The 12,284-nt window shown below is 37.6% G+C and overlaps 1 protein-coding gene across 1 annotated transcript in view; it reads right to left on the reverse strand.

The window, feature by feature from the left end:
* Positions 1–1,539: 1,539 nt before the first annotated feature.
* Positions 1,540–12,284, reverse strand: part of Cfh (complement factor H) — a 101,445-nt gene continuing 90,700 nt past the window's right edge. The window contains exons 21-22 of the mRNA NM_130409.2: positions 4,700–4,882; positions 1,540–2,229 (exon numbers count right to left, since the gene is read on the reverse strand). Of these exons, the coding sequence (NP_569093.2) occupies positions 2,033–2,229; positions 4,700–4,882 (380 nt within the window). The 3' untranslated portion in view covers positions 1,540–2,032. The remainder of the gene's footprint in view (positions 2,230–4,699; positions 4,883–12,284) is intronic.

A 12,284-nucleotide genomic window follows, 5' to 3' on the forward strand; every position in this document is an offset into this window, starting at 1 on the left:
AGGAATCAGAGAAAGGACTGGAAGAGCTTAAAGGGGCTCGAGACCCCATATAAACAACAATGCCAACCAACCAGAGCTTCTAGTGATTAAGCCACTACCCAAAGACTATACATGGACTGACCCTGGGCTCCAACCTCATAGGTAGCAATGAATAGCCTAGTAAGAGCACCAGTGGAAGGGGTTTGGGATTGCACTGTACACTAAAACCAACTGGGTCATGCAGCCTTACAAACTGAGCAACTACTGAATTCATGAACTTTCTGCTCTTTAAAGTCATTGTAAGTTGAGCAGGTATGCATCCTGTAAGTCATTCTAATAAATCATACATATATTTATGAAATCCATTCCATATGTTCTGTTACTATAGAAAAACCTGATTAATACAACAAGGAACACTGAAAACAGTGTTGTTTTAAATATATCTTAAATACCTAGCAGAATATTAATCACATTCAGTAACACAGGTTTTTTAAATATTGACTGGTTACCTTAGTCAAACAGGAAATATGGTGAATTGCTTCTTCATTCTCAGACTGTCATATTATATACACACATATGTGTATATATATGTTTATAAACATATATAAAATATACCTATTATATATGTATATACATGTGTATACAATGTGTACATTTATTATATATTTACACATGTGTACATGTATATGAAAAAAGGTTATCTATATTTAAAACAGGAAAGTAAAAACTCAGTATTTGCTGAATAAATATTACTTTTTTCTATCAAAATATTTATGAGAGATATCCATATACTGAAAATAAGAAACTTTTTTTTCTTTTTTTTCCGGAGCTGAGGACCGAACCTAGGGCCTTGCACTTGCCAGGCAAGTGCTCTACCACTGAGCTAAATCCCCGACCCCAATAAGAAACTTTTTAAAGATAATGACTAGGAACCCTTCAAAATACTAACTCTAAAGATAACTATAGTTTCTACAAATTAAATTATATTCATTGTTATTTTACTTTTTTTATTAATTTGGGTACAGAGTATTCATGTGTATGTGGTAGTTTCAATACCTATGGCCCCCATACTCAAGTGTTATCCATAGGAAATGACACTATTAAGACATATAGCTTTGTTAAAGTAAGTGTGGTCTTGATGAATAAAGTATGTCACTGTGGAGGCAGATTTTGAAGGTTTCTATGTGAAGGTATGCTCAGTGTGGCACGTGGTCTTTTGGTACTTGTGGATCAAGATGTAGAATTCTCAGCTTCTTGGCCAGAATCATCTCTGCCTAGTCATTCTAATACTTTCCATAATGGTCTACATATATTAACTCTTAAGCCACTTGAAAGTAAATGTTATTATTCATAAGAGTTGTATTGGTTAATATGTCTCTTCACAACAGTAAAATCCTGTGTAAAACAATGCCCATTGCCTGTTTATAAGTGAAACCAAATATTTATAATTTAAATATAAATATTATTACAGTGATAGAATCATACACATAGGAAAAATTTTTAATCCCTTTGTATAATTGTTTGAATATTTTACTATTTCAATGTACAAAGTATTAGAAGTTCATAAGCAAGAACTTTCTTAGATTTCTTTATTGATACAAAGGTAGGACACAGTAATTAGCTGTATACATTTGTGATATTATGATAGTTTGGTTGTTATGTATTGGCAAGTAATACTAATTTGAAGTCAGAGTCAGTGTGTCTTCCACTCACTGTGAATCAGAACCTAACAACAAAAGGTATCCAAGAAAATCTGAAAAGTCCTGAATAAAAACAGACATTGAAGAACTAACATTTATTTTCTTGCTTAGACATAGTTTGTCCTTGGACATATCATATTTTGGATTAGGAGTTTTGAATGCAATGTTCTTGCTTTGTGGCAACAGTCTGTAAAGTTACTGATTAACCACCATATAAAAAAAGTTTATATACTTATTAGAAGAAATGAGCTAAACAATATTTCAAATGTAAATTCAAACTGTATTAGTAATATACATGTGCATTTCTAAACAAAGGTTCATCCATAAGGTTTACTAATAATTGTATAGCGATTTTATACACAAGTGGGATAATTGATGTGACCCTCAATGCACTTTGTACGAAACGGAGGTGATCCTCTGAATTTTCTATATCCAGGTTTACACATGAATTCAATATTCTCCCCTGATTGGGAATAAATCTTTGCATTTTCCCTCCATCTGAGAACTATATTATGTTTTTCCATAATATCTTCTGGTATCACACATGCATCTGAAAGATAAATTACCAAAGTTCAACAATTAATATATAAACCTACAGAAATCACCCCCTTTCTATAGAAAAATTCCATTTTTCTGAGAATTAACTATAAATGCAATGTCATTTTCAGTATCTTCAAAATTAATTCAGCTATGAATTTATAAACAGAAGTGAAAACTTCAATCAAAAATATTAGTTAACTGGTAAAATAATCTGAAAAGACAGAAATAGAGAAAGCTTGTATATTAATGGGTTGTAAGAATTAATATAGGTATAGACATGTCCACATATCCTATGGCTAATAGCAGACTCTGTGAGCTGACACTGAAATATCAATAACATTTTTCATACTAATAGGGATAAAAATCTAAAACTTGTATGGAACTACAATAGAATGAATAGACAACTGTAACTAGAACAGAAAGGAAAAATCAGGAGATACCATAATACTTTATTTCAATATACACCAGGAACCCCACAGTAACCAGAACACTCGGAAGACTCCAATGAATGAGAAAAGTGATTTGAAAATTGATCTATGCATCTACAGGTTACTGATCTTAATAAACTTTCCCAAAACTTATGTTAATGAACTGATATCATATTTAATAAATGATAAAATGATAATTGATATCCATATGGCGATGATTGAAATTTTATATCTGTTTGTCATTATGGGCAAATTCAACTGAAATTTGGTCAAAGACATTGATATAAGAACAAACCACTGAAAGTATCAGGAAGCACAACAGGGAAACATTTCATGGTTTTGACACTGTGTGTTTGGCTGGGACTCCAAATCACAAGGCAAAAAGCAAACTTTGACCTGTGGATTTGATCCCATTGTGGTACTGGTGCATATCACAGAGCATAGTCAATACACCTAAGAAATTGGCAGCAAGTTTAATTGAAGTATATGGTTGTCTATTCTTTATTTTTAGGTATTTACATATCTTTTAGGGGGGTGTCCTGGGTCAAGAAAGCATAAAGATGTGAAAATATATTTATTTGCTTTTGTTTTGTTTTTATATAATTTGATTTCATTGCTTTGGGCCTTGCTGGTCTGTTAGAAGTTAGAACACCTTTTTTAGTAAATTGATTGTGAAAAGGCTTTGCACTATATCTGTCATAAATTATACTTAAATAATTGAAAAATATTCCAGTCTGCTGATAACCTTTCGCTGAACTATATTAGTCTGTGGTAAAGCACATTTTAAAGGAAAAATAAGCTGATCAAATCTGGATAAATGAATAGATACTTCTAAGAAAAACACATAAATATCATTGCTGTCATTCCATTGAAAAGCCATAGTAAGATATCTTTTAACTCAGTTAAAGTAGCACCAGAGGAAGGAGCCCTAAAAATTACAACTGCTCATTAGTGTGTGGTGAACACTTCACAAACCATTGACAGGAATATGATTTTGTGAAGTTACTATGGATAAAAATTGAGATTTCTTACAAATTTAAAAATAGATATTTATGTATTGTTCCTATTGTTTCTTCTGGAATGTACGCAAAGGAAATAAAATCAAAGTACTCAACCTGGATCTATATGTTTATTCTAAACTGCTACATGGAAGTTGGTAAGGTGAAGAAAGCTGAACTAATACTAATTGGTGAATTTATAATGACATCATGGTATATTTAAATGTAAAATATTAAGTCATTAAAGATATATTTTATTATTTTACTTAGAAAAGGGCATTGAAGGACATTAAGTCAAATATAACCAACACAGAAAGACAACTACTTTGTGCTCTTTCTCACAGAGAGAATTACTTTAGAATGCATAACAGTGATTAATAGATGTCAGTTGCCTTATCTAAGGAAAGGAGATGTTGTATGGATTTAATAACTGCAAGATGTATACAGATGTGCTTATTTGAAAAGGAATGACCTCCATAGATACACATACAGATTTTTCATTGGAGAATGGTGGTACTTGTGAAGTATTATGGCTACGGCCTTGTGGGAGTTTGCATAGACTTGTTAGAAGTATGCCTATCACTTTCTGCTCCCTGCAGAGCCAGATATGGAATACTTAGCTACTTCTTCACCATCATGTTTACCTCTGTGCCACCATGCTCCCAAACATGTTGAGAGTAGAATAAATTTCCAAAATTGTAAGCAACCCCCAACAAATGGTTTCTTTTAAAAGAGTTGCCATGGTCATAGTTCCTCTTTAAAACAATAGAACACTGACTGAGACAACAGTTATATAATGTTATGCTGGCACCCAGTTTTGTAGATGTTAATACATATTAGAAAAAAACAATTATTAAGAATAATATATACAATTTTATTTAACAGGTATTTTTTATAAAAAGAATCTAATAATCTTGTTTTATCACATGCTGATGTTTGATACTGAAACACAAACAAAACAGTACTTTTATTTTGTGAATGTTATATTATAAACAGAAAAATACCCACAATATAAAACAGAATTTCTTATAATCTATGTGAATAAGGTACTTACGTAAGCAGGTTGGTGGCTGAGACCACTTTCCATTTCTACATGTTACTATCTTATTTCCCTTAAGTAGATAATAGTTCTGGCATTGATATTCAACTGATGATAATGGTGCATATACTGGTAATGACAAGGAGGTGATGTCTCCATTGTCAATAGGTGGAGGAGGCCCACATTTCCCTGTTGAATCTAAGGAGACAACATTTGAATGTTTGAATATCAAGTAAAACTACAGGCTCAAGCAGAACCAAAAACATTAAGTATTAAGTCTTTAGTGATTTCTGGCTGTATAAATGATTATTTGAAGAAAGATTAATCATATAAACTGAGAGTTACAAGTTCTTCTTTTTTTCTCACCTGAAACATTTCTTAACTACAGCAAACATGTCTGCCTGAAAACTTCAAGTAGTAGTAAATCTCTTAACAGCTTCTGAACCTGAGAAGGATTAGGTGCTATGGCCAATGTAGATAGGCATTTTTTTTTGAAGAAACTCAATAGTATATGACTGTATATATTCCCACTCTTTATCATTTTGTATAAGTACATTTAAAACAAGACTTGAAAGCCTATAATGTAACAGAAGGCTAATGAGGTTTTCTGGGTTTCTGATATGGTTAAAATAAGCATAGACATCTATGATATACTTTAACTAGGTATATCTGAAAAGCTTGGACATAGAATTTTTAGTAAACATTATATGAAGAGATGAGACATTGAAAATTCTAGCAAAGAAATTCCAAACTCATCTAATGTCACACTGTTGTGTTATATGTTTTTCTTTTAGACTACTGATTGTTCTTGTGAGGACACAGGAAAAATATGAAATCAAAAGTACTGATTATGTTCAGTATGACCTCAAGAGGAACATCATGAAACTGAAAAAAATTCAAATATTTTTAGGTAAAAACAAAATATTCAATATTCAAGCAAAATTAATGTTTTACTATGAAGGAAAATGAAAACAATTCTCCATAATAGATGACTGTACATATTCAAGAACTGAGTAAAGTCAAATAGGACAAGTCCCATGAAACTCCTGGAGATCTCTCTACTGAAACTGCTTAAAGAAAACATCTTGGACAAAAATCAGTAGGAAGTCATCATCAACCACACTGGACCCAGATCCCAAAGAAAGTGACTCCTATCCTCTCACCATGCAGACCATAGTAAGGAAAAGAAAATGAGTGTAAGCCTTAAGTTCTATATCCTGTGTTGTTTGCCTTTTGAATAAAGACATTGATGAGACATTATCAGATAAAAGAGATAAAGGGGATTTATCTCCATCAGAGAGTCCTCCCTAAAGAATAACTACCAGAATTCATTATATAAGTGAAAAATAAAAATTAAGAGTAGGACAAATTTAACTGTAAGATTAGGGCTATATAGTAGGTGATCTTTGTTTTCATAAAATTAGATTTGTGTTTCAAGTGAAAACTTGCATATAAGAAGAGTGTTAAAAATAATCATAGGAGGCAGAGGGAGGGAGGGACATGAATGGCAGAGGGGATGAGGAGGGAGAAGAGGAAGGTCTGGATAAAATATGGGGGGACACAGGACAGAATTCTAGAGGGCCAGAAGAATGAACAGAAATATGCACCAGTGAATGGTTGGGGGAACTGGAGAATCCCTAGAAAGACTCAGACATCAAAGATATGAGAGGGGGCTCTTAGGATCCAATGGGGATAAGCTTAATCAGAATGTCCAAAAGTGAGGAGTTGGAACCTAAAGAGACCAACAGTAGGTAGACATGGCACCCAGTTGAGGAATGGGGTCACCCAGTCACCTTATAAATGTTCGACCAAGAATTGTTCCTGTCTAAAGGAAACACAGGGAGAAAAATTGTGGAGAGCCTGAAGGAAAGCCCATCCAGTGACCCTCTCAACTTGAGATGCATCCCATGTATAGGCACCAAACTTTGACACCATGTTGTACTTGCAGAGAGAAGCCCAGCATGGCTGTCCCATGAGAGGCTCTATTTAGCAGCTGACTGAAACAGATGGAAATATTTACAGCCAACAGTGAATGAGGTCTGGGATGTCTATGGATGAGTTAAGCAAAGGATTGATGGTGCTGAAGGGGATTGTGGTATCACAGAAAGAACAACAGTATCAAATAACCAGAACACCTCAGAGATCCCAGAGTCTAAGCCACCAACAAAAGAGTATTCATGGACTGATCCATAGCTCCTGGTACATATGTGGCAGAGGGCTGCCTTATCTGACCTCAGTAGGAGAGGAACAGCCAAATCCTGTAGAAATCTGAAAAGAGGGGAGAAGGGATGCTGGTAGGGGTGAGGTGTAGGTAGGTGGGTGTGTCAGGGAGCACACTCTCAGAAGCAAAGGAAAGGGGGACAATGAATAACTTGAGGATATGGTACTGGGAAGGGGGCCAATGTTTGGAATGTAAGTAAATAAAATAATAAGAAGAAAAAATTGATGAATAACAATGAAAAGCAAAGAAAGGGGATTTATTGAAAGGGCAATCCCAGGAAGGAGAGTAAACAAATAAATCATGGACTCTGAAAAAAATAAAAATAAAAAAGGGTGGCATTTAATATATGTAAGAGAAAACTCCGAAGGAATTTTTAAGGAAAACACAAAAAATGGAAAATGTAATTGGATTTTGAAGATAAGTTCAGTTTCTACTTATATAAAATATCAGCCTGGTTGACTTGAGTAACAGATGGTTAGGAAACTATTAGAGATAGCATACTCAGACTATGTGTTCAAAAGTAATAAAAATGCATGCCACTGTTAAATTCTTGAGAACCACTCCTCCAAAACAAGAAATAAAAAGAGAAATAAGACCCCTACCAGCTTGGCTGCTCTTCTGAAGGTATCACAGCCTGATGGCCTCTCAGGAGTTCTGCAGCACACAGGGCAATAAGTAAGGGACCCTCCCAAACAAGAATGCTTTCCATCCTGCACCTTCTGCAATGGCAGATCATCAGCTTGTCTGCTCCTCTAAAGATACTACAGTCTGAAGGCCTCTCACGAGTTCTGGTACATGCAGGATAACTGACCAGTGTGAAGTCCTCCGCGAATTCTGCTACACACTGAGCAACAGACCCCACAGTCTGAAGGCCTCCAAAGAGATCTGCTGCACACAGGGCAACAGATCAGCAGATTGTCTCTGTAGCCAGGGCAGCAGGTCACTAGTGTACATGCCCCTATTAAGACCTCACATTCTGAAGTCTTCACCAGTGGTCAGCTACAGCCAGAAACACAAGCCTACCCAGAGAACTCTAGCAACCCAGGGACATAGGAAGTAGGATGAAGACAGAGACACCCAGAACAGCTAACACCAGAGATGACCAGTTTGCTAGAGGCAAGCCCAAGACCATAAGAAACAGAAGTCAATATACTTTGGCGTCATCAGAAACCAATTCTCTCACTTCAGCAAGCCTTGTGTGCAACAACAAACTTGAAAAACAGGAAGCTGACCTAATATACTATCCATGAAGATAATAGCATCCTTTAAAGAGGATAGAAGTAAGTCATGGAAAGACAAACAGGAAAACATAGGTAAACGGGTAGAAGCCTTTAAAGGGGAAACAAATAAATTCCTTAAAGAAATACAGGGGGGAAAAGAAAGAAAGAAATCAGGTGAAGCAATTGAAGAATGTGGTCCAAGAGCTAAAAGTGGAAGTAGAAACTATAAAGAAAACACAAAGAGAGGCAGTGCTTGAATTGGAAAACCTAGAAAAGAGGTCAGGAATTATGGATGAAAGCATCAACAACAGAATATAAGAGATATTATATAGAATTTTCAGATGTAGAAGATATTTTAGAAGATATTGACACACTGTCAAAGAAAAGTCAAGACATAAAAATCTTGCAACATGAAGCATCCAGGAAATCCAGGTACAATGAAAATATCAAATCTAAGAATAATAGAAATAGGCACCTGCACCCAGGGCTGACCTGGTCCCACATTTCTGTACCCAAATATCGTGGGAGAGAGAATTGGACTCTCAGAAGTGCAGACAATCCCGAGAGCTCAGGAGAGACCCCCACCTCTGCTCACATTCCTGGCCCAACAGGAACCTTCCTAGTGCCCTCTGTGACCTCTAAGCACAGTAACCTGGGAGCATTCAGCGGAGGAAACTTATGGTTTTTGCCTGTATCCAGAGCTGAAAGTCGGTTTCCAGGAGCGCCTGCACATCTAAGAGCAGAGGGAGGGCCAACTCTTCTGCTCCAAGAAATCTGCCTGGTGGCCTCAGGACACACAAAGGCAGGAGCAGTCTGGGACAGTACACTTCCAGTTTCTGCCTGCACAAGGACCTGAACTGGTCCTGCAGTTCTCTGTACCCAAATCCTATCGGGGAGACAGCTGGACCCTCAGAAGTGCAGATAATCCTGAGAGCTCAGGGGAGACCCCGACTTCTGCTCACATTCTTGGCCCAACAGGAACCTGTCTAGTGCCTCCTCTGCTCTCTGGGCACAAGAAATTAGAGCAGTCAGGGGCAGGTCTCTTCCTGTTTCTGCCTGCACCCAAAACTGAAAGCCAGTCATCAGGAGTGATGACACACCAGAGAGCAGAGGTAAGACCAACTCTTCTGCTCCAAGTGGACACCTGGTGGCCTCAGGACACACAAAGACAGAAGTCTTCTTGGACAGTCCACTACCAGTTTCTGCCTGCACAAGGTCCTGAACAGGTCCTGCAGTTCTCTGTACCCAAATCCTGTGAGGGAGACAGCTGGACCCTCAGAAGTGCAGACAATCCTGAGAGATCAGGGAAGACCCCCACTTCTGCTCACATTCCTGTCCCAAGAGAAATCTGTCTAGAGCCCTCTGAATACAAGAACCTAGGAATAGTCAGGGGCAGAATCAATCCGGTTTCTGCCTGAGCCCAGAGCTGAAAGCCAATAGCCTGGAGCCCTGACACACCAGAGAACAGAGGTAAAACCAACTCTTCTGCTCCATGCAACCCTCTTGGAGGCTTCAGGACACACAACCAGGAACAGCTCTCTCTTCCCAGATCTGACTGAAAGGAAACAGGTCTGCAGGAATGCTGACACATAGCTTACAGGAGGGTCAAACCACTGTCAGAGAGAGCAAGACAAGCTAACAGCAGAGACAAACTGATGGGAAGAAGCATGCACAGGAACCAAAGCAACAGAAACAAAGACTACTTGGTATCATCAGAGCCAAGTTCTCCCACCAAAGAAAATACTGGATGTCCAAACACACTGGAAAAGCAAGATTTGGATTTAAAATTACATCTCATGGTGATGATAGAGAACTTTAAGAAGGGCATAAATAACTCCCATAAAGAAATACAGGACAATGCAGGTAAACAAGCAGAAGCCCTTAAAGAGGAAACCCAAAAATTCCTTAAAGAGTTACAGAAAAACACAACCGAACAGGTGAAGGAATTGAGCAAAACTATTCAGGATTTAAAAATTGAAATAGAAACAATAAGGAAATCACAAAGGGAGACAGAAAGCCTAGGAAAGAGATCAGGAGTCATAGATGCAAGCATCACCAACAGAGATTCAGGAGATAGAAGAGAGAATCTCAGGGGCAGAAGATACCATAGAAAACATCGACACAAATGTCAAAGATAATGTAAAATGCAAAAAGCTCCTAACCCAAAACCTCTAGAAACTTCAGGAAGCAATGAGAAGATCAACCTAAGGATAATAGGCATAGAAGAGACCAAAGACTCCCAACATAAAGGGCCAGTAATATCTTCAACAAAATTATAGAAGAAAACTTCCCTAACCTAAAGAAAGAAATTCCCATAAACATACAAGAAGCCTACAGAATTCCATATAGATTTGAACAGAAAAGAAATTCCTGTCACGTAATAGACAAAACACCAAATGCACAAAACGAAGAAAGAATATTAAAAGCAGTAAGTGAAAAAGGTCAAGTAACATATAAAGACAGACCTAAAACAGTTACACCAGACTTCTCACCAGAGAATATGAAAGCCAGAAGATACTGGGCAGATTTCATACAAACCCTAAGAGAATACAAATGCCAGTCCATGCTACTATATCCAGCAAAACTTTTGATTAACACAGGTGGAGAAAAAAGATATTCCATGACCAAACCAAATTTATACAATATATTTCCACAAATCCATCCCTAAAAGGATAAATACATGGAAAACTCTAACACAAGAAGAAAAACTACACCCTAGAAAAAGCAAGAAAGTAATCTCCTTACAACCAAACCAAAAGAAGAGAGCTACACAACAACAATCACTATTCCTTAATATCTCTTAACACCAATGGACCCAATTCCCCAATAAAAGACATAGACTAACAGACTGGATAGAGAAAGAGGACCCAGCATTTTGCTGCCTAAAGGAAACACACTCTAGTGACTGTAGATAGATACTACCGCAGAATAAAAGGCTGAAAAACAATTTTCCAAGCATTTGGTTCCAAGAAACAAGTTGGAGTAGACATTCTAATAGCAAATAAAACCAACTTTCTACCAAAAGTTATCAAAAAGGATAAGAACAGACACTTCATATTCATCAAAGGAAAAAAATCTACCAAGATGAACTCTTAATCCTGAATATCTATTCTCCAAATGCAAGGCAACATACAGTTATTAAAAAAAAACTTACTGAAGCTTGAAGCACACATAACACCTCACACAATAATAATAGGAGATTTGAACACCCCATGCAATCATGGGGCAGTCAGGAGAGAGAGGTACTTGGATGAGCGAGTGAAAAGGATGACATGATCACATATTGGAGGCAGGGAAAACAGGACTGAAGTCCTTTGGGTTAGCAGAAAAAAATGGAAATAAGCAACCTCTGGAGGTAGAAGATGGAGGGAACCCTATATAAATTACCAGACACCTTGGCCATGAGAGACTCTCAGGTCCCAAAAGGCAGGACCTTAGAGGAAATGCCCTACAGTGGGGAGAGGGAACTTGTAGAGTCTACCTCCAGTAGGAAGAGAAAGGATAAAGTGGAGGGATGGGGTTGCTATCCCACAGTCAAAAAAACTGTAACTCAGAAATGTTCCTATCTGTAAGAACTACAGGGACAAAAATGGAGAAGAGCCTGAGGGAAAGGAAATCTGTTGATAGGCCCAAATTGGGACCCAGCTCAAGGGGAGGCTATAAGGTCTGACAGTAATTCTAAGGATATGGAGCACTCACAAAAAGGGACCTCTCATGACTGCCACCCGAAAGACCCAACAAGAAGCTGGAAAATTCAGATGCAGATATTAGACTCAACCAGTGGACAGAAGATGCTGATCCATGTGGTTGAATTAGGGAAATGCTTGAAAGAAGATGATGATTAGGGTGGTCCCATAGGAAGACCAGCTGTCTCAACTAACCTGGACCCCTGAGATCTCTCAGACACTGTACCACCAACCTGGTAGCATACACCAGCTGATATGAGACCCTCAACAAATATACAGCACTAGACTTCCAGGTCTGTGTTCAATCAAAGAAGATGCACCTAACCTTCAAGAGACTGGAGGCTCCAGGGAGTTTAGAGATCTGGGGGTGGGGTGGGGTGTAGGGGACATCCTCCTAGATGGAAGGCAGGGGCAGGGGAAGGGAGGACATATGTGATGTGGAACAGTCGGAGGGTGGACAAAGAGGGGAATAA

This window comes from Rattus norvegicus, chromosome 13, assembly GCF_036323735.1.
Source record: "Rattus norvegicus strain BN/NHsdMcwi chromosome 13, GRCr8, whole genome shotgun sequence".
NCBI classification, from domain to species: Eukaryota; Metazoa; Chordata; class Mammalia; order Rodentia; family Muridae; genus Rattus; species Rattus norvegicus.